Source organism: Musca domestica, unplaced genomic scaffold (assembly GCF_030504385.1).
Source record: "Musca domestica strain aabys unplaced genomic scaffold, Musca_domestica.polishedcontigs.V.1.1 85, whole genome shotgun sequence".
NCBI lineage: Eukaryota > Metazoa > Arthropoda > Insecta > Diptera > Muscidae > Musca > Musca domestica.
In genome coordinates, this window is record NW_026712418.1 from 819,852 (window position 1) to 843,811 (window position 23,960).

Consider the following 23,960-nt stretch of genomic DNA (forward strand, 5'->3'; position numbering starts at 1 on the left):
CTTTTGTGGGGTTGTTACCGGAAGGAGTGGCCCATATCGCCCACCTCCGAACTCGACATCGCTAGATCGACTCCAAATGTCCTGAAACGGATTTGGTCCAAAGAGACTTAACTTAATTGCCTGCAATAAATAATTGAAAATCGTAATGACAAAACGACTCAGCTTATGAAATGTAAAAATCAGTTTGTTGCAAATATTATCGTCTCGATTTTTTTTGTATTTTCCTCTTCTTCAATTTTCCGACTTATTATACCCTACAACACTATGTGTTGGGGGTATTATAAGTATGATTGGGCCAAAAATTATGTAACACCTCGAAATATTGGTTTCCCACATAGGAAAGTATATATGGATCTTCCTATCTCGCCGAACTCAGTCGATCTAGCTATGTATAAAAGTCAAATTTTCTATTAAACCGGTAATATTTTTAATCCCGGCGAAATCACAAATAGACGAACAATTCTGACCGTTACGTAGATGCCTCAATATACCGGTTATATACAGCGAAATACATACAATGTGTATATACAAAGGAAGGGGATGTTAGTTCGAATGCTTATATTTCAAGAATGGCTGGACCGATTTTGACAAATTTTGTCAATTCAGAATGCCCTCTTGACATAAAAGTATAAAATCTAAAAAAATCGCAGAAAAATATGCCAATAAAGATGTTAATATAGATTTTGTAGTATTTTGTGACATTTTTTTATTTTTTCATATTTTTTATCGCATGTGATTTTTTCAATTTGACTTATAATATTTTGTAATATTTTTTCACCTTAAAACACAGGTTGGGTATATTATAAAAGTATTGCAAATATCGTCCGATCCTCACGAAAATTTTCCCAAGGGTAGGGTTGGGCTCAGAAGGGCTAGGCCTATTGTTTTCTGAGATGTCTGCAATATATTAGGGGGTTGAAATGGACCAACAACTAAAAATTTTTTTGATTTTGCATCCGTTATAAAGGTCACAAATAGAAACCAAAGGACACGAAATCTCGCATAAAGTTAGAGTTAGGACAGCGGGTACAATGGGTTTTTTATGCTGATTTCGTTGCAAATCATATAGATGAGTCTTAATTTGGAGATACAGAGGGGCTTCTTGCTTTTGGAGACGATTGCAAAATATTTAGGGGTTCAAATTAACCAAGAACAGAAATGTTTTTCCGATCACACAATTGAAGCCAATCGACACGCCTGGGAAGAGAGTTAAGGACAGGGAAGAATTCTAGCATTTTGGATGACCATGGGATTATATTTATCTGTAAAATGGACTACAACTAACAGCCCGACGGAGTGCATAAATGTTGGGCAAATGTCTCTAGTCAAAATCCTAATTTCAAAAGCGAAATCTTCCAATATGGATTTGGACATAAGGGGGCTTCTAACATATTGCAGTGTTGTAGGGTATAACATAGTCGGCCCCACACGGCAATAACTTTTCTTACTTGTTTTTTTAATTAAAATTGTTATTCTTCGTTAATGTTATTTCTAAAACATGTATCTAAATGAGTTCAATCATCTTCCAAAACACTTCATTTCTTATATGTTTGACGATAAATCTAATGTGTTTTGAATTCCTCGCACAGCATTTTACGTTAGGTGTGGCCACACTCTACATTTGCCGCATCTTAAAAATATCCAATAGATGGAGGTAACCTCACACACACAGATCAGTTCTATTTATAACACATGGACATGCATATGTTCACTTGCTTGTAGCTCCTTTATTTTAGAGAATGTTCCAACTCAACAATAACACAATGTTGATGTATGCTATATTTAGAAGATATTTCAAATTTTTAATATGGATGAGATGAAATTTTCGGCGGGAAATTTTTGTACACAGAGTTAAAGTTTCAGCTGGTACTTAATATAATTTCAGATAAAACATATATACCGAAGTTAATTGTACATAGATATAACGCAACGACGCACTCAAGATAAGCAGTCGTTCTTTTGTCTTTGGGCACAACTACATAAATTTATTTTATTGTTTTATTAGTTTAAGTACAGGTTTAGACCTAGCGACTAGCTAGTGCTCTGTACTTCGTCTGCGAAAAGTCCTCGTATTTGAAGATTTCAATGGGACTACAGCTTTTGAAAAAATCGTGTATGCAGGTAAACTATATTCGGTATTTTGATGATTTAAGCGACATTATTAGCGAAACTGTTTCAGATTTGTATTTGAAGTTCGAAATCGGTACTACAGCCTATGACAAAAATTACTTATGAAGGACCACGACTTCGTATAGCCCCCATATAACAGTTTGACCAAAAAAATGTTATCAAAACTTCATACATCGTACTTTAGGAAAAAATAATAGAAAAATGTTTACCCTTCACACCAAAAAGCCTTCAAAACTTTAATTTTGAAATCTACTGAGGAGGGTAAAAGTAAAACCATTGCACAATGGACCCTCATATATATTGCAGTGCAAAACTATTTCAACGGCTCCATATGTAAATTTTAGAAACCATCAGTGAACTCAATATCAAATGTCACCTCTATCCCTTTATCTAATACAAAATTGTGTATCATTTAGTACTTTTCGTACAATTATAGTACATATTTTCAAAACCACAAATTGAGTACTATATAGTACTTTTCGTACATATTATAGGTTGCATTTGCAAATCCACCTACTTGTATAAAAGCTTCAAAGACACAGTGATCCTAATACAAACATTCATATTTCCAGTTCTCCTAACCGAATTTAATAATTTCCGTTCAATACAATGGATATACAATTTATAGTACCTTTTGGTACATTTAATACACTTAGTTACACTTACGTATAGCCCCAATACAACTGTACCCCCGGATATTCGCTGTTTGGATCATTTTAGATAAAAACAAGTTAAAAAGCAGTAAGTTCGGCCGGGCCGAACTTTGAATACCCTCCACCATTTGGAACGAATTTGGAAATTTTCAAAAAAAAATCCCTTAAAAATTCTGTTTAAATTTTAAAAATACCGAATATTGCCATTTTGTTGGGGTCTATACGACGTGGACCTACATAGGCATTGCTTGTCATAAGCCATTACCATATTCAAATTCGAAAACCTGAAATAAACGGTGATTAATGTAGCTAAAATCATCAAAATATCGTATATAAGGAGGTACCGTTATATCGGAGCTGTGCGAAGACCTGGCCCAGCATAGACAATTTTTTGTCATAGGCTGTAGCATCCATTACGAAGTTCAAATACGACATCTCAAACGATTTCGGTGGGTATTGTACCTAAACACGTCAAAATACCGAATTTAGGGAGGTACTGATATATGGGGCCTAAACGAAGACCTGGACCTGCATAGAAAATTTTCTGTCACAGACTGTGGACCCCATTACGAATTCTAAATACGTAATTTGAAACAATTCCGGTGAATAATGTTGCTAAAATCATCAAAATACCGAATATCAGGAGGTACCGTTATATGGGGGCTATATGAAGACGTGGACCTGCACATACAATTTTCTGTCTTAGGCTGTAGAATCCCTTTCGAACTTCATATACCAAATTTGAAGCGATTCCGGTGAATACTGTCGCTAAAATCATAAAAATACCGAATATCGTTAGGTACCGTTATATGGGGGCTATACGAAGACGTGGACCTACATAGCCCATTTACGAACTTAACCTGCCTACTGGAAAAATAAACATGTATGCAAAATTTTAGCCTTCTATCTCTATTCGTTCGACAGATCGCGTGATTACAACAGACGGACAGGCAGACAGACGGACATCGCTAAATCGACTTAGAATTTTACGCTGATCAAGAATATATATACTTTGTTGGGTCTGACATGAGTATTTCGAGGAGTTACAAACGGTATGACAAAGTTAATATACCCTCCATAGTATGGTGGAGGGTATAAAAACTGCAACAAAGCCAAACGCCATAATTTTTAATTTTTTTTTTTTAAATTTTGTTGAATGAAAGCAAAACATTTCGGAAACAACATCAAACTGCTGGACAACGAATGTTTTCTCATCGGAGAAAACTAAATTCGGCAGTTCACCACTTTCGGCCAAGCGAAACAACTCTTTAGCTCTTTTGAGTCTATTTTCTTTCTGTTGCGGTGTAAGTTCTTGCTTGAGGTGGTATTTTGGTATTTTTCATTGCCAGCCCTGCTTTCCAAAATACTCCAGACACAATAGTCCAATGGATCGGTATCCGGAGATTTTGGTGGCCATTGTGCGCTGGAAATAAAGCGAGGAACCTCATTTTGTAACAATTTTTGGGTGACGCGAGCTGAGTGCGATGGTGCTGAGTCCTGTTGGAATGTCAAAGGTCTACGGCCAAAATGTTTGAGTGCCTAAGGCTTTAATACAAACTCCAGAATATTTTCGCGATAATATTCCGCATTTATTTTGATGACAAGGTCGATTAATACGAGCGGAGAGCGACCATCGGCTGTTATGACGACCCACACCATCACCATGAACGGCGCTTGAGTTCTGGTGGCCAACCGAAGGTGCACATTTTCAGCTGACCTCTTTGGCAAATAAACACGATCTTTTTTTTTTTTTTTTTTTTTACAAACTGCTGGACAACGAATGTTTTCTCATCGGAGAAAACCAAATTCGGCAGTTCACCACTTTCGGCCAGGCGAAGCAACTCTTTAAATCGTTTGAGTCTATCTTCTTTCTGTTGCGGTGTAAGTTCTTACACTTTTTGGAATTTCAATGGCTTTACCCCGAACTCATTTTTCAATATTTGCCGAATGGAATATTGCGATATGTTCAGCTCATGATTCATTTTTCAGCCACTGCTACGCGGTTTTAGATCAAGTTGCTTCTTTACTTTTCGAACCATGCTGATGCTGCTGATGGTGCCGTCTTCTACGGGCTACGCTACCAGTATCAAGGTAACGAGCGATGGTACGGGACACAAAAGACTTGTTCATATTTAATTGCTGGAGTGCTCTAACGATAGTCACTTGTGGTTTTCCAGCCAAATAAAAAGAAATCACTCTATCACGCTTGAATTCCAGCACGAATAACTTTTTTGCTGGAAAATTGTCACCAAAATGCTTTTATATGCTTGTAAACAATATAATAAATAACTGGAATAATTTTAACAGCTGTCGGACAAGTGGCATAGCGAGAGTGACAGCAGTCTGAAGTTGGTTGCAGTTATTTCATCTCACCCTGTATTGTGCATGTCATCTAAATGGTTTGTTCTAGAAAGAGGAATTTCGTAGGCTTATCCTTTCCACTGTGCAGCAATGAAACGATAACAATATACAAAATTATCGCACCCAAGCAATGCTTCTCAAACCACACGACTACGAAAAAATTTCGATTTCGAAATTGTTCTTTTTCGTCGAACGAATGCCATGTTAAAAGAAAATTCAACAGAAAAGTGGCACAAAATGTGAAAAATTCATTCATTTCTACTTGCCCTCCTAGCAGACATTATTTGACAGAGCAAGTGGCAGTGGTAGTGCGAAAAAAAAAAACGAAAGAAAAAAATACGCAGACAAACAACGATACCAGAAAAAAATACCTCGAACAAGAATTTTTTATATTTTTTTGTGTTAAATATAGTGCATAAATGGCTAAAAGAAATAAATAGCCAAATATCTAAACGTCGAACCCAGCAACCAAACAAGAAAATTCTATAATGAAAAAAGTAAATTTGCTTGTGGAAAAATGATATGTTCAATAAGTTTTACAAATAAAAAAATCCGAAATTTCTGGTGATGACCTACAAAAAAAAAAATAATAAGCAATTAAATTTGAGGTCTTAAGGGCCCGAAAAAAACGTGATAAAACAAGTATAAAATTCAATTTGTAATTTTCTTTTTGTAAACAAACAATCGATGATTACGGCCAGTTTGTGATTGGAAATCATCTGCGAAAGAAAAAAATCCAATAAAATTCCTCACTTTTGATGACGAGAACAACGAAGACGAGGTGTGATGCATGGAATTTTCGATTACACATTTCGAGGTTGCTATTGCCATTCTGCCTGCCTGTCGTCCGTGCCTGGCTCGCTGACTGCCTGGTGAATGAAAAATAGACCAGATGAGATGTACGAGCCACGGCGATGGCGCAGTGAGCACCCCCTAGTCAGAGTGTGTTGTCACAGCAGAAACAGGGAGCATGGCATAGACTGAGAGATTATGGGAGAAATAAACAAAGATTTGTAAACGAAAAAAAAAAAAAAAAAACTGAGAACAAATACAAGGCGAAAACAATGAAAAGCTAACAAAATATTTGCAAAATTTCAAAAAGAACAACAACAACGTCACCAATCAATTTACAAACAATTCGGGAAAAAGTCTTGGGAATTCCGGGAAAATATGAAAAACAATCATACATACTTATTTATAAGAGCATAGCATAACTGAACAAAATGTTTTGAAAAACATGATTAATACAAATACGGGGAATAATTTATTGAAAATATTTTTTTCAAAAACAGGGGCCATAGTAACAAAACAAAATACCACCGAAAATAGTGACAAAAAATATATATAAATTGATAAAACTTCTGGGACTATATTGTGATACCCTAAAATATGTTTTAATCTTAAAAGGATATCTAGCCAACGAGGTTAAACGGTCCCAATATTTGACATTCTTTTTATATGCTCAGCCTTGTGGCTAGAGAGTGAATATATCATTTGATACGTTCAAAATGTGCCTCATCGAACTTACGGTTATGGACCTTAGGCCTCTTTGGAACTTCGATATCTCTCGAAGTGAGGGGATCATGGTACATCGTAATATTATTATCAAACTTAGCTCGAGTTCGGAGATAAGCAACATCGGTCCACTCCTTCTTGTACCTCCCCCACAAAAGGTCGAAATTTTCAAAAAATTTATTTTCTGCACAGAAAGAGAATCGATAATCCGATTTTGCTCCAACTTTACAAATCCTAATATTTGCATCAGGTGCGAAAATGGACAATATCGGTCCACTCCATCAAGTACCTCCCCAAAAAAGGGTTAAAATTTTTAATAATTACAACTCTTATAAAATGTGATGTAAGAACTCGATTGTCTTCAAATTTCACACGTCCCAATAATTTTATAAAACCAAGGTATGGTGCCAAGGTGGAATACATCGGTCCACTCCTTCTGGTATGTATAGCTTCATGTATTTGGATACAAAAAAAAATTTCAAACAACGGTCTTAGATGCCCAGGTCTCTTTGTACCAAATGCATTTGGAGTCGATCTAGCGGTATTCCGCCCGACCACCTGTCAATCTGCCTGCCTGGCTGGTGAGCATAATAACTATAGAACCGATTACGTCCTAATATTATTATCAAACGTAGATTGATTTCGGAAATGGGCAATATAGGTTCACATTCTCACAAAGGGTCAACATTTTGAAAGAAGATTTGGGTTGTCTTCAAATGTTGCATATCTCAATATTTCCAACAACTCTAGATCAAGAAGATGGAATAGATCTGACCACTCCATAATAATGTATAATCATAACTCTTTTAAAAAGCAAATTGAGTCTCCGATTCTTTTTAAACTAGACACCTCCCAATTTTCCTACCAGCAACATATCCGGTGTGAAGATGAAGATGTGAAGATGTGTTAGATAGGGCCGATAATTTTGATGCCTACCACACAAAGAGTCATAATTTTGAATATCCCAAGAAAAAAATGCAAAATGAGCATCCCGTTTATTTCAAACATCCCATGACCCAATATCTTTACCAACACAAGATTTGAAATGAATAGGGGTCATTATTGGCCTACTCCATCTAATTACGGGAGAGCTGTAAAGCGTTAACATTTTGAATAATTGTAAGTCTCATGACATGCCAAAAAAGTTAACGATTTGCTTCAAACTCTGTGTATCCCAATATTTTCTATCGAACATAGATGCAATGTAGATATGGGATATGTCGGTCCATTCTTTCTGGTACATTCCCCAAAAAAGTTAGAAATTTCCTATAAAAAATATATGCATAAATCCCACATAAAGGGAAGAAAGTGTCGGTATAGTCCAAATCTGGCACGTCGTTGGGCAAATACGAAGTAGACAATATATAAATTTAAATTACAAAAAATAACTTTAAATCAAAATTTTCAAAATTTTCTGATGTGTGTGAAGATAAATTGAAATATTTAGGGAGAGTTAAATTGTAAGTTTTTGAAAATATGTAAAATGTCAGGGATTTTCGAACAACTTTAGTTTGGTAAACACTCCCGGTTTTTTCGATTTTTTCAGAGGTATACATCTTTACTCTGATTCCTACTAAACCGACATGGACAGTATCAGGTATCACTTTGCCGACAGATGTATGCAGCCTCAGCGTATGTTCGATTGCCGAATTATATTTTGACTTGTGTTATAATTACTCTAACTGTTGAGCCTGAAGGGGCTAATATTGTCCATTTAGCATAGGACCTAAATAATTGTGACATAAATATTGCGACGTGCCTGGTTTGGACTATATCGACTACTTCCTTCGCTTTCTGTGAGATATGTGAGAATTTTTAGAAAATGTGCGTGAGGTACCAAATATAGTCGACCGGAGTATTCAATTTTCATGCCAATAAAAATATTGGTATGGGCAAAATTACAAGAAAGTCGAACATTTTTATCTAATTTTATGAGAAATCAAAAATTCCGATAAATTCCATATTCATCTCAGGATTCTTGTCTTGTTTCGCAAGTTACGACAGATTAAAGTATCGAAAATTGTGGACCTTTGTGACTGAGGTACTAAAACGGGTTCGCATATATATATCAGCTTCTCAATAGATCTTGTGTATGCCAAAATATTTGTGGGTGTAAAATTTAAAGAGCGAGTTAAAGCTTACTTCGCTTTCTCTGAGCGTTTTGGTTTTCAATATCTTGATCCCTATGTAGGGGAGGTACCAGAAGAAATCGTCTGACCTCTACCATCTTTATAGCATTTCTTATGTTGACGAAAATATTCAGATGTACCAAGTCTGAATAGAAAAGAATGTTGATTTCCTGTTTTATGTGCTTCATGGGTACTTAAAATTGTTACCCTGTGGAGAAGGTACAAGAAGCAGTGGACCGATATATCCCATCTTCACACAAGACCTTGGGTTTGTAGAAATAATAGGATGTGTGAAATATGAAGAGAGTCGGATGCTTATTTCAGATTTTATAAATATTTTGGTTATTCTGAAGGAATGGTCCGCTCTCTACCTTATAACAGATCCTGCGTTGATAGAACTATTCAGATGTGCCAAGTCTAAATGGAATCGGATGATAATTTCGCGTTTTATGAGTTTAATGAATATTCAAAATTTCGACCTTTTGTGGGGGAGGTATTTGATGGAGTGGACCTATATTGTATAATATTAGGATTTGCAAAGTTGATTATCGTTTCTCTTTCTGTGCAGAAAATACATTTTTTTTAAATTTCGACTTTTTGTGGGGGATGTACCAGAAGGAGTGGACCGATAATGCCCATCTCCGAACTCGATCTAAGTTTGACAAAAATATTACGATGTACCAAGTTTGGACCAAATCGGATACTCCCTTCGAGAGTTATCGTGCGCACCAGTCAGCCAGAAAGACGGACGGACATCACTAGATCGACCCCAATTGATATGATATAGAGGGTATATATCATATCATAAACCCTCAGCCATATGGCTGAGGGTATAACTACCAATATGGCTGAGGATTAAAAAATCCCCAAAAGTCATAAAAAGGCCTCATTTTCGGAGTCCACAAAATGTATACCAAATGATTGTTGACACTGTAATTAGAAGCCCACTTTCAAATGATACTTATATTGTACATGTCGGTTTAGTAGGATCTAACCCGGGGTTTATACCCGGACTTTCGGGTCAAATATTCGGGTATCTGGGTCCATCCCCCAAGAAAAAAATACTTTCCCGGAATCAGGGTGCAAATGTCTCTGGAAAAAAATGCAAAAAAAATCCGAAAGTTTTGACTAATCTAGAGTTAAGCCTTATTCTGCATCCTATTATTGTGCCATGGACTTGAACCTTTTTACAACACTTGTCATGACCAAAAATGTATTTCCATTGAATTATCCTATTTAAAAGAAGTTATTATGGGTTTTATAGGATTATCGATACCATACCTTGGATTTCATTTAGCCTAAGGTTCAATCCCAAGCAAATCAATAACAGACAATAATATTCTCCGAAATTTCTACAACAAAATTCCACGAATCACACACCGTCTTCATAAAACGACGTCCGTCAAAAAAATAAAATAAAGAAAAAGCGTATTTTAAAATAACAACATTTAATATGTACTAAACAAATAACGAAAGAAAATACAAACGAGCCCACTGTAATACCTAACATATAAAAATAAAACAATAACAAAAAAATCATAACAAAAACAGCTGATTTTGAAAAAAAGTGCGAAAGAGAGTGTTTTATTGAATTTCCATAAGAGAGAGAGATTGAAAAAGAAAACAGTGAAAAGTGTAGTGTATAAAGAGGAAGCAAAGCGAAAAACAACCTGCAAATGTTAGATGATGAGAGGAGCTAAAGAACAAAAACAATAGCCAGCCATTCGAGAACACCCATTGCTCTGGCCGCAAAGAGACTACGTTAGTCAGTCGGTTTTTTACTTTCTCCCGTGTTGGCAGCTGGTGAAAATTTTCAAGAAAACATGAAAAATAAATTGACATTTTTTTCTTAACGAAACGGTGCGTGAGCGAGTGAGTGAGTGAGAAATAAAAACAACTACTTGTTTTGCAAAATCCTCCAACAACAACTACAACAAGAAAACTTACAACAAAACAAACACAACAGACCAAGTGTCATCGGCAGAAGTATCTCAACAAATTTACAGAGAGCCGCCATACACACATATTTATATCTGAGTCTATGTGTTCATGTGTGTGTGTGCGTTCGTATTTTCACTTAGATAATCTGAATCATAACAACACACAAGCGTCCGAACAAAACATCTAAATATTTGAGCTGGCCGTCAAACACAATACCAGGCATAAAATCTATAAGAAATTTACCAAATTCCTTCACCTACGTCATGGCAAAGTGAAACGCTTCTCCCCCTCCCATTCGTCATTAGCCACCTCGAATTCAACGACCACAACACAACTGACCGCAACCACAACAACAACGCCACGTAAAAGTCCCACAGAGCTAAGGCGAACGACACAAGCAACAGCAACAACAACACCATACCACCACCACGCTGACGCTGACGACATTGTCAATATGTCAGAGACCGATGAAAATCCACGAGCCTCCACTTCCAGAGATGCAGCAGCCTTGGCAGCAATGCCAAACGGCAATGGCAAAGTCAACAGCACCCGGGGCAGTATCACAAGTGCAAGTGCCGTTGAGTCACGAAAACCGTCACCGCAGAAACAGCGGCGCTCAAAGTCTTCACCCCGCCATGCCGTCGCTGAACCCAAACAGCCTCGCCGATCCCTGCTCTCCATACCGAGTACCCTGAAACTGAGCATGCTGAACAGTGGCCTGCTCTCGTTCGAGAAAATCAAATTGGAGGCCCGCGATGAAAACAATTCCCTGTCGAAGACCATGCCCACCCACCCCATTGATACGCAACAGTTCATAAAAATGTGTGAGCTACGTCGGAAATTCCCCGTCCTCTATAAATTGGAATTTCAAACAGCTGCCAAGGTCGAGACAAACACCTGTCGCTATGCCATGAAGAAGAGCAATCATGGCAAGAATCAAAATCCCAAGTGCATTCCCTACGACTACAATCGGGTGGTGCTGAAGAAGGTCGAAGGTGAGCCGGATTCCGATTACGTGAATGCTTCGTATGTCGATAGTTTGCTGAAACCCAATGCCTACATTGTTACCCAGGGTCCGGTGGAGGACACGGTGAATGCCTTTTGGCGCATGGTGTGGCAGGAGAATGTCAGCGCCATTATTATGCTCACCAAGACTTTCGACTTTGCCAAGGTCATGTGTGTCCAATACTGGCCGCCCAACCGTGAGGTACACGAAACCTATGGCGACATCAATATCAGCATCATCAAGGAGGAACAACTGGCCAATTTCCATATACGCCACTTCCGCCTCTACAAGGTCAACGAGGCCAATAGATCGGAAATTGTGGAGGATCGGCTGCTGCTGCAGTTCCACTACACCGAATGGTATTCCCACTGTTGCCCCTTTTCGAATGCCCTGCTGGAGTTTCGTCGCCGAGTTCGCCTGGTCGTCGGCAATATTATAAAAGACAAAGACACACGAGGTCCCATGTTGGTCCACTGTGGTGATGGTGGTGGTCGTTCGGGGGTATTCGTATCGATCGATGCCAATCTGGAGCTCCACGAAGAGGAGGAATGTTTCAACATCTATGGCTATCAAAAGAAACTGAGGCAGTCACGCAAAGGCCTTGTGGAAAATGTCGATCAATACAAATTCATCTACGACACACTGGAGGAACACATCGTATGCGGCAAAACCTGGTTTCCCGTCTCCGAACTATCCGATCGCCTAAAGGCCAAGGCACGACGCAACTCCCAGGCCAAAATGAACGAATACCAAATGGAATACGACAAAATCTGCAAGCAGACGCCACGCTTCACCATCGGCGACTGTGCCGGTGGCCATCGAGCCGACAATCGCGAGAAGAATCGTGATGTCCTGTGTGTACCGCCCGACAACTTCCGTCCCTATCTGACATCGTTTCAAGGTAACGCCTTTACAGATTACATCAATGCCGTCTACGTGGATGGCTATACCAAGCCGCGTGAGTACATCGTCACCGAATGGCCCATGAAGCATACGCTGGGTGAGTTTTGGTCCCTGGTTTACGATACCGAATGCTCAGCGGTGGTAGTGCTGTGCCAACCCCCCGCCAATTCCCAAACCTTCCCCTCATTCTGGCCCATCAAATCCAAAATGGAGAAGTACGGTCCCGTCTTCTCCGTACACTATTCCGCTGCACGCAGTTACACCAACATCAAACAATGGGAATTCAAGATAAACAAAAAAATCGTCTCATTGACCGAAATGATGGCCGGCGTTAAGGCACCAACACGCACTGTACAGCTCTTCCAATTGACGTGTTGGCCCATGGGCCATAAGGTGCCCACATCGACCAATTCGCTGGTCTACCTGATGAACATGGTCGAATTGTGGCGCGCCAAAACCGATTATGGCCCAGTATGTGTTGTATCACCCGATGGTCGTAGCCGTTGCGGCGTGTACTGTGCCGCTAATGCTTGTATCGAACAGGTCATACAACATGGTGAAGTGGATGTTTTTCAGGCTGTCAAAACGGTTAGACGTAATCGTCCGCATCTGGTAGAGAATATGACCGAATACAAATACTGCTATGACTTGGTATTGCATTATGTTTTACATTTTCTAAACAAAAAAGATTAAACTGCACAGATATTTTTTCCAGGAGTTTGTATGGAGGATTTCAAAAGATATTGAAAAAAAAACTCACACACAAAGGCAAAGCAAAGAAAAGACGACAAATAGGCAAGATTTTAGAAAATCTAGGTGATGAGACACCCTTTGAGTTAACGAGAGAAGTTTTAGAAGAAATCTGAACAGAAGTTGTTGGACGTAGATAAAAAAAAAACTTGTAAAGGTTTATCTTTTAAATGAGCTAGGGCTCAGCACTTAGGTTTCATGTTTATAAACGATTTGAGAAGGTTTTATATAAATTCGTGGAAGTATGTGTTGAGATATTGGGTCATATTGTCCCGAACCGTTTTTTTTTATAAGGTTTCGCAATTATTATGCAGAGAAGAAAGGAAGGAACAAGTTTAACTTAGGTTAGGGTATTATTCAATCAACCTTGAAGGATTCTGAAAAGGAAAACAAAATTTTAAAAAGTTGAAAGAAGACCCCAAAATTAAAGGCAATTAAGATTTTGAAATTCAGATTAATAAATAAGATTTTTCTTAAATAAGGCTAAGGACACAGTATTTCAGAATCGCACATGATATCGATCCTATTCGTTTGTAACAGGCAAAAGGAAACGAGATAGGCCCATAGATCCTTTTGATGATCTGCACAGAATCACATTCTGAGTCGATTTATGCATGTCCGTCTGTCTGTCCATCTGTCCATGTATTTTTGTAAACAAAGTACAGTTCGCATTTATTGGCCTATCCAGATGAAAATTTGCACAAATCATTTGTTTGGCACAAGGACGAACCCTATTGAAATTGGAGATGATCGGTAAAAATTTAGATATAGCTCCCATATATATCTTCGTCCGATTTGCCTTGTATTGTGCACCAAACGTGTAATATCAGCCCGAATAGTATGGAATTTTGCATATGCAACCAATTTAGTCCTAAAAATGAGTATGCCAAATTTGATCGAAATCGGTTCAGATATAGCTATAGCTCCCATATATATTGTTCATCCGATTTGTTATTTTTGTACTCCGCAGCCGTAATATGCACTCTGAAACAACAATATTTGAGGAAATATATCAAATACAGGTCAGAAATACATTTGCTAAATTTTATCGAGATCGGTTCAGATTTGGATATAGCTCACATATATAACTTCGTCCGATTTACCTTTTATTGTGCACCAAATTTGGCGCATTCAACCGAATTGAGCCTAGACGGTAGTATGCCAAATTTGGTGAAGATCGGTTCAGATATAGCTGTAGCTCCCATATACATTGTTCATCCGATTTATTGTATTTGTTACCCACAGCCGTAATATGCACTCCGTAACAACGATATTCAGGGTAATATATCAAATACAGCTCAGAAATTTCTTTCCCAAATTTTATCGAGATCGGTTTAGATTTGGATATAGCTCCCATATATATTTTTATACGATTTTAAATTAATTTTGTATCAAATGCTTCGGCATATTAAGTCCTTTGAACTTTAAATTATAATTATAATCATAACGTGTATGATTGAATTCTCATCATAAAGTCGGCCCGCCCGACTTTAGGACTTTTTTTACTGGTTTGTCTTTGTGCATTTGCTTGAAACAGGGAGATATAGCTCCCATATATCTTTAACCGATTTCGGGTTAATTGTGCATCAAATGGCCAATATAAGTCCTAATGACCTGAATTTCGGTACATCTGACCGAATTCAGTCTAGAAGCAAGTACATCAAATTTGGAGTAAATCGATTCAGATATAGCTACAGCTATATATATATATATATATATATATATATATATATATATATATATATATATATACATATATTATATATTTGGTATAAAAGATTGAAATGTCTCCGTCAAATTTATTGAAAGTCGATTCAGAATTGGATATGCCTCCCATATATTAGTTCCCTCTGAAACCATACTGTAACTGCTCTATACCCAAAAGTAGATAGGGTGTCTACTTTAGATAAATTCTTTTGTTACGGGAGCTCTAATAAATATGCATAGTGATGTAGGGTTTCACATAGTCGGCCCCGACCGACCTTTGACTTTTCCTTACTGGTTTATTTTCTACTCATTCGAAAAAAACTGATGGAAATAAGGAAAAATCCATCCCAACATCTGCTTACAAAACCAAAAAACAAAAATCGATCCGAAACCTCGAACCCGATTCTTGTTGACTGTATATCAATTTGTGTATACCTTAATTCAAAAATTTTCCATGAATAAGGTTTTTTTACATTTCCAAAATCCATAGATGTAGATGCTCAGAAAAAATCGATCCGAAACATCGAACCCGATTTTTGTTGACTGTATATCAATCAACCATCGAATTTTCTGTTAATAGTTCTTTCTCTAATGACGAGCAGAACGATAACCTGAATAAAGAATTTTTTTACCAACAGGAAGCACGATTTGTGATTACCTTAATTCAAAAATTTTCCATGAATGAGGATTTGTTTAACATTTCCAAAATCCATAAAAGATGTGACTCTCTCTCTCTCTCTTCTCACACGGATTCCCGACACAAACCGTAAAGAAAGAAACATCAGAAAAGATACGTATAAAGAGGAGGAGTTAGTTTGTAAAATATGTGAAGATAAATCGCCGGTATATACGAACAAGGTTCAAACCAGAGTGTGAATATGCAAACAAAGTCGCAATGCCCTGAGATGGCTGGAAGCACATATGCTTCCAGAAAATCTCTAAAGGCAACACGGGCTGATAGAGTACCCAGAGAGGGTTGTAGAGAAATGACTTGGAAAAGCGATCCGAGCTGTGTGAACGTAGGACCCAAGGAGAGTTGTGGGCAAAATCTTCAGACTAAGAAGGATTTCTCCCTAGGGTCCGTGCCAAGCGGATGTAGGCTCCATGGCGAGTTGTAGGCAAGGTTTTAGCCCAAGAACACACTTTTTCACAGTCTGCACTAAGCAAATGTAGGCTCTCTGGATCCTTTGATAATATGCAATTTTATCTTAAAGAGAAGATATTTAACTAAAAATGGAAACTACTGGCTATGTAAAGGGGAATACATAAGATATTTAGCCATAACATCGAACCCATGATATATTGTGTTAACACTGTGTCATATTAACAAGGACTGTAAGTTTAGCTCTCCATTTTGGGAAGAAAATAACGGAGTCGGGTCAATTTCATGATAGAATTGTATTTAACATCCAATCATAATTTGATAATATTCTCTGAAAATACCTCTTTTTCGGCTATGAATGTAAAATGCGACAAACCCAGTTTGACGTGTTTTCCAAAATTTACAAGTAGATTTTTGAGCCTAAAAGGCAGTGGTTCTTTGTTCTATGAAAACGCAGTCTATATTTAAAATGATTTTACGATATCTTTGTGCAAAAGTTGTGCAGATTCTGAAATGCTGTTAAACACCGATGAGGATCTAACCAATATTCATGTATATATACGACAAATTTTGATTCAAATATTATTTTGTTATGAGTTAAACTTCAGCATAAGTTGCGTTCTTTAGTTAAAGCAATGAATTCAAATTTTGACCAAACTTTGTATATTGAAAAATCAGGCAAAATACATATATAAAATCTTGGGAAAAGTCCTTTCGGCTTATTTGAGAATGAAAGAAAGCTAGGAATATTCATTTTTCAGTGTAGATGTTTTCTTACAATTTATGCTTATAGTATCTACACATGGGAACCAAACTTGTATTATATTACAAAATATACACGCACACAGCCAACAATTTTATTGGACCTACACTTTAGCGGACAGTTAGTAATGCTTAAAAGCCAAACAACAACTACAATAAGAACAACAAAATAACTTCGATAGTGCTGAAATCCTAACAAAAATATATGTTTGTAGATCAAGTTATAGATCAAGCCTCAGCGACTTCTTTGTAAAACAAAGGAGAAAAAAAAACAACGCTTGCCAAAAAATAAATTAATAAATAAAAGTAGAAACAGCTGTAAAACACAGTGCAACAAATATATGAAGATCGCGACTTGAATGAATTGCAACAAATTACCGATATCGAATTTATTTGTTTTTTTTTATTTACATAAAAAAATATTAATGTTAATAATTTTTAAAATTCTATTCTCCTTTTTGTGCCTATTCATATTACTGTTGAGTTGCTAAAATTCTTAAAATTAATGTTGCACTGTGTTAACCTTTTATATCTTTGCTTGTATATAATATTAAGGTCCTTAAGTCTAAGAAACATGGATGAAATTAATTCGACTTGAATGGCCCCAAAAACATATTATAGTTTTTTTTTTTACTTCGCAGGATATTGGGTTTAGAATGACTATAAATTTTTCTGATGGACCTCCACAAGATTAAATCGACTAAAAAGATCGATGATATTTAGAAATGAAAATAAAATTTTTTCAATATTGACTTTTTCTGAATAATTTAAACCCCTTTCTTAGATAATTTTTACCAATTGAGCTGGGACAAAAATATTTCCAATCCATATTTATTTAGGAACTAGCAAATATAGGAATCATAATGTATATAAAGACCCTTTATCGCCATGACCTTATTTTTGAAGTTTCGAATAGGAGCGAGAAGAAAATAATTATAGAGAGAAGTGAAGCTAGGTCGCCTGCCTAGTCAGGGAATGGCTTTGACAAATTTGTAAATTATGATGGGATCCATGTCTGAGAAAGACCTTAGAGTTTTTATCGCCCACCTACCAATTAGTTTATGTCTTTATTGGATAATATGGGACATGTGCGAAGTACCTGTTTGATCGTGTCTACCTCTTCTTCATCCCCACATGGTCTGCAGTAGTCAGGAACACTGTTGTCCCATCTTGACGTCAGATAGCTGATACTTCACCAGCTACTTCTACTACTTCTTTGTTACAGTCTCCTTCGACACCAACCTTCCCGATGTACAGGGGTTTTCGCAGTCGTCGTATTTTTGAAACCTCAAGAGTTCGCATTGTGTGGTATCAGGATATGTCTTCCCGAACTTAGTAGCCAACTTCAGGTTTGTCCTGATAAGCTGTAGACCCTTATCAATAAGTTTTGTTGTATCCACATTGACATATGGCAGTTTTTTGCTCGCGGACATGCCTTTCAAGGGCACATATCCTTGGGTTTGGCGCTCTTGTGTTAGGAGAGCTCAGCGGAGACGCCACTCTGTCTTCCTTCTATATCGATTTCCTCCTGTCTTGAGAGTATGGGCTTTACGACATTTACAGACGTATTGGCATTGGGCCCACTAGAAATATAAATACTTTCCGTCTGGCTGTCCTAAAAATTAACCAGAAACTAAAGGCCGTATAATATACATGCCCTCTTTCTCGTCAGACAGGGGATACACTCCTGACTCAGCCTTAATGGTCACATTACTTTCTGTTGTCTTTTAAAACTGTCGTCATCAAGGACAAGCATTGTGCAAGACCGATATTAAGATCACTTTTGTTGAAGTGGAGGCACTTGTAGCTTTTTTGATAGTGGGTGCCAAGCCGTTCTCCGAACAGTGATAAGGACTCGGTAACAAACCTAATATTCGTTGAGGAGCCCAGGTATCAACCCCTGACTAGAGATCGAGACCTGGAATACCTTGGTATCCATATCCTCTTGCTCGCCAGACAGGTGGCGGTGCCAGAAGTATGCAGAGAGGAATACTTTCCTGACTCAGCCTTAACGCTCTCGTATACGCAATGATCTGGCGGATTGCTTGCTGCTGTCTTTTAAGACTGTCGTCATCAAAGCTAAGAGTGAGATCATCCTCCCGAGCTCTCAGTCCGCTTCATCCTGCTAGTTGTAGCAGACCATTCTGTTTCGCTATCCCAGTCCGAATTTAGGCTAATTTTTTTAGAGGTGGAGGTAAACGTCGCAATTGTAGCACTGTTGACTGTGGGTGCCAAGCCGTTCTCTGAACCGTGGTAAGGACTCGGTAACAAAATCAAATATTTGTTGAAGAGCCAAGGTATTAACTCCTACCTGGAGGTCGAGACTGGAATAACGTGGTATACATATCCTTTCCATAGACAGACAAGCTGCCAAGCTGCCCGCCGCTTCATCCTGCTAGTTGTAGCAGACCATCCTGTTTCGCTATCCCAGTCCGAATTTAAGCTGTTAAGCTTTGTTGAGAGTGGATGCCAAGGCGTTCTCTGAACCGTGGTAAGGGCTCGGTAACAAAACCTTATATTCGTCGAGGAGTCCAGGTATCAACCCCTGACTGGAAATCGAAACCTCGACTCTAGTGGTATCCATGTTCTCTTCGTCGCCAGACAGGGGACTTTCCCAGAAGTATACAGGGAGAAATACCCTCCTGACTCAGCCTTAACGATCCCGTATCCGTAATGATCTGGCGGATTGCTTGCTGCTGTCTTTTAGCACTGTCGTTAACTAGGTCAAAGAGTCAGATCATTTTCTCCTTTCAAGCTTACCATCCACTTTGTACTGTTAATGGTAACAGAATCTGAATTCTGAATAACTATTCGAGTCCGATCTTAAAGTTTTTCAATACTGTCGTTAACAAGCTCATGGGTCAGATCATTGCCTCCTTCCAAGCGTTTCATCCGCTTGGTTGTGCTAATGGAAGTAGAATCTTAATTCTGAATCGCTGTCCAAATCCGATCTTAGGGTCATTTTTTATTGAGCTGGAGGTAAACTTCGCTCTTGTAGCCTTATTGACTGAGGTTGTCAAGGCATCCACAACAGCATCAGCCGAAAGAAAGTTTTTTTTTTTTTTTTTTTTTGTTTTGTGGTTTTAATAATTTTTCTTCCATGTGTCATCGTCGCCGTGGAAGGACTGAGGTCGACCACGTCATAGCGACCATACCATGGCATGGATTCAGTAGCTAAATCTAAAATTTGTTGGGGCGCCCAGATATCTCTGAATGCAAACACCCCAGCATTATGGTTATCCTCTTCTATGTGGGGACCAGCACAAAGATTTAACTATTTTAGAGGTTCCGAAACATAGCCTCGCCAGTCTAAAGATCAGATTGGTACTTGGGTGTTCAAGCCGAGATCCTACCCGAGACCTGTTGATTGTGCGCCACTTTTTACTCAATTCGCCGTTACGCAAAAAATATACTGGGAACTATAGTGGAACTATTCGCAACCTGTGGATTCCTCCGATAGCATTCAGCTATGCTATGGAATATTTTGACTGTTTGAGGTTGTCGATGGGGCGTGGGATACCTTAAAGATGAAGAGTTTATGATTTTCGATGACAATGGCAAGATAATCGCCAACTCTGATGAGTGGACGTCGGGTGTTCGGGAATTGTGCTGATGACGTTCGGATTGTTGACGATTGGAAGATAATCGGCAACTCTAATGGATAGACGTCGGGTGTTCGGGGATTATGATTATGACTTTCGGTTGAATATGATTTCGCTGGAGGTTAGTTAGTCGGGCTGCGTTATCACTCTAGATTTCGGTTGGGATTGCGAACACGAAGCTTAAGTTGGAACAGCGAGTTGAAAGCTCCAGTTAGGACAGAGAGTACGATGCACCAGTTGGGACAGCGAGCACGAAGCTCCAGTTAGGACAGCCATCACTAAGACCGTAGTGTTGAAGGCAATGTCTGCTATTGAGAATTGTTGGCTGTTATCGCAGCTTTTATTAGAGTGTTCGTATTATGTCCGTAATGGTTTCCGCCGCGTTACAACTGTATCGATTGTATAGATCGCAGGTTCTTCTTTGTTTTTGTCCCCACAGATCCCATAAAAATCTCAAAAAGTAATGCCAAACTCAATTTATGAAATTAAATTTTTTTTTTTTTTTTAATTGAAACTGAAACATTTTTTTCGACTCATTGGAATACGAAATTTTTGCCATACATTTTTGTTCAAGATATTTGAAATTTGGGTCACCCCTAACTATGTAACTGATATTTTGTAAGTCTAGTTAATGAAAAGTCCATGTTTCTTAGCCTTGGGATGCAAAGAAATGAAAAGGGCACATCCACAACGCCTTGTAGATTCTTTAAAAAAACTGTCTCTCTACGAAAATATCATTTTTTTTAATTGTCTACTTGAAATCCTCTAATACCCCCTTTTTAAAATGCCAGCTTATCATTGATCAATAAATTGATTCAGATTAAACAACCAACTTTGACAGGACTTAATCTGAAACAATAAAAAATTGCACCTCCTGTCCCCAGAAAAAAAAACAACACAAAATGAAACAAAATCGCTTTAAAAAATATTTGCTGTATTTCAAACGTTTTTTGTTTGAGTTTTTGCAAACGGAATCATGGCTAACATGGATTTGAATTTTTGCAAACATTTGTAATTAAAAAATAAATAAATAAACATTTTTAGATGTTTTATACATAAAAAAAATAAAAAAAATATTTTTTGGGTAAATTTTTGAATAAAAATTAAAAAAAAAAAAATATGAATGTACATCCCCACTTCCAAGAAGATTTAGAGAACAAAATAAACGATGTCGAGCCAAACTTTTTTGCCAAGAAAAAAAATTAAAAATAATAGACAATTATTTTATTATTATATTTACCTGTATTTATTGTTAAAACATTGTTAATAATGTGATGGAAAAAATTTAAAAAAATAAAAAACCCACACACACCACAGAATAAAATGCCTTAGAAAATGTTTTCGAAACCAACCATCCAACCAAATATTTATGACGAAACCAAAAATTATATTTATATATAGGAAACTAAAATATTTATATAACGATTTTAAATGTTTTATATTTATATGTATGTGTATGTTTATGCCTAGTCTAAGTGAATATTTATATATATACATATTTTGCGACTTGAAAAAACATTGTTAAAATAATTGATTTATTTATTTATTTTTAGGATATTTTGTAAAACAAAAACACAAGTTTCAATTATTGTTAACTTTTTTGTAGACGGGTTTTGTTGAAAAAGAAATCCTTGATAATTTTGTGATTTAAAAAAAAAAAAAAATAAACCCTGTTAAGTTATATCATAGCCTACTATTTCTAGCCAACTATTTCTAGTTACTCATTTATTGTAGTTGAATTGAATAAAACATTTAAATAAATATATAACATTTTCATACATTTCCCGTTCACGTACCTTTTTTATTAACATGTTTGGATCTTTCATTTCCTGTTAAAAAAAAATCGTATTGATTCTATAGCTAATTTCTTCTATATTCCGCACTTCTCACTTGCAAAAGAATTCAACATAGACCTCTTCCCAGCACAGAATATAATCAAATCATCATGCCCATGTAGTTATGTAATCATATACTGTAGCATAGAATTGGGCGCTGAAATTAATTGATAATATGCAACCAATATATGTAGATCAGTGGATAATTAACAATCAGAATACAACGGAGGAATAGGGAAGCAAACGTTGAAAAAACAATCTCGGTTTGATAGAATTACAATGCGATCAATATAACTTAATTTTGTACCAGAAGTTCGGACCAATGTTCAAAGTCAATTTGTTGGATATGATCGTTAGTAGGAGAACGATAAAATGTCATTAGACACAACATTCTTATCTTAAAAGCAGAGCACAAATTTCTACGGGAGTGAAACTTGCTCGCGAGAGGAATTGCTCGAAGAGTGAAAGTTTTATATGGACGTCGATTTAGCGACGTTCGTCTCTCCGTCTGTGGAAATCACTCTAGCTTCCGAACGAAATGAAGTAGGTTGATAATATTTTACTCAGATGTGTGTTAGGTATGTAGGACTCTGGGTATTGAAAAAGGGCAATATAGGTGGGCGTTTTTGTATAGCCCCATATAACTGTACCAACAGATTTAAGTTTTTTTTTTTTTTTTTTTTTTGATTCTTTTAATCACAATTTTAACCCAAATTTTGCTGTATATAGGCAGAATGTGTACTCATTATGTAAGAAACATCCTTGCACAGAACTGGCAATTCAGGTCTAAGTCTTGGTATAGTTCCCATATAACTGTACCTTCACGCATTCGGTATTTTGATGATTTTTGCAACATTATTCAACGGAATTTTTTAAAATTTCATATTTGAAGTTCATAATGGTTACTACCGTCTATAACTAAAAATTGCCTGTATCCACGTCTTTGTATAGGCCCCAATATAACGGCAACTCCCTATATTCCGTATTTTTTAGATCCCACAAAGTATATATATTCTTGATCAGCATAAAATTCTATGTCGATTTAACGATGTCCGTCCGTCTGTTAATTTATCCATCTGTCCGTCTGTGGGAATCACTCTAGCTTCCGAACGAATAGAAATAGATTAATATAATTTTACTCAAAGGTATATTATGTCTGCAGGAATTTTGGCATTGAAAATGGGACATGTAGGTCCACGTTTTGGTATAGCCCCCATATAACGGAACCTCCCGATATTCGGTATTTTGATGATTTTATGAAATTATTTACCGGAATTGTTTCAAATTTGATCTTTGGTGTTCGAAATACATGCTACAGCCTATGACAGGAGAGAGTCTGTGCAGGACCACGTGTTCGTGCAGCCCTCATATAACGGTACATCCCGATATTCGGTATTTTGATGATTTTAGCGACATAATTCACCGGAATCGTATCAAATTTCAACATGGGCCATTTAGGTCCACGTTTTGGTATAGCCCCCATATAACGGTACCTCCCGATATTCGGTATTTTGATGATTTTACAAAATTATTTACCGGAATTCTTTCAAATTTGATCTTTGGT

At 37.2% G+C, this 23,960-nt stretch overlaps 1 protein-coding gene across 1 annotated transcript; it reads left to right on the forward strand.

Moving 5' to 3' along the window:
- The first annotated feature begins 5,384 nt into the window (after positions 1 to 5,384).
- On the forward strand, positions 5,385 to 13,910 carry LOC131806736 (receptor-type tyrosine-protein phosphatase kappa-like). The gene is made up of 2 exons (XM_059131383.1): positions 5,385 to 5,641; positions 10,265 to 13,910. The coding sequence occupies exon 2, from the start codon at positions 11,184 to 11,186 to the stop codon at positions 13,329 to 13,331; it is 2,148 nt and encodes a 715-aa protein (XP_058987366.1). The 5' UTR covers positions 5,385 to 5,641; positions 10,265 to 11,183; the 3' UTR covers positions 13,332 to 13,910.
- Positions 13,911 to 23,960: the final 10,050 nt, after the last annotated feature.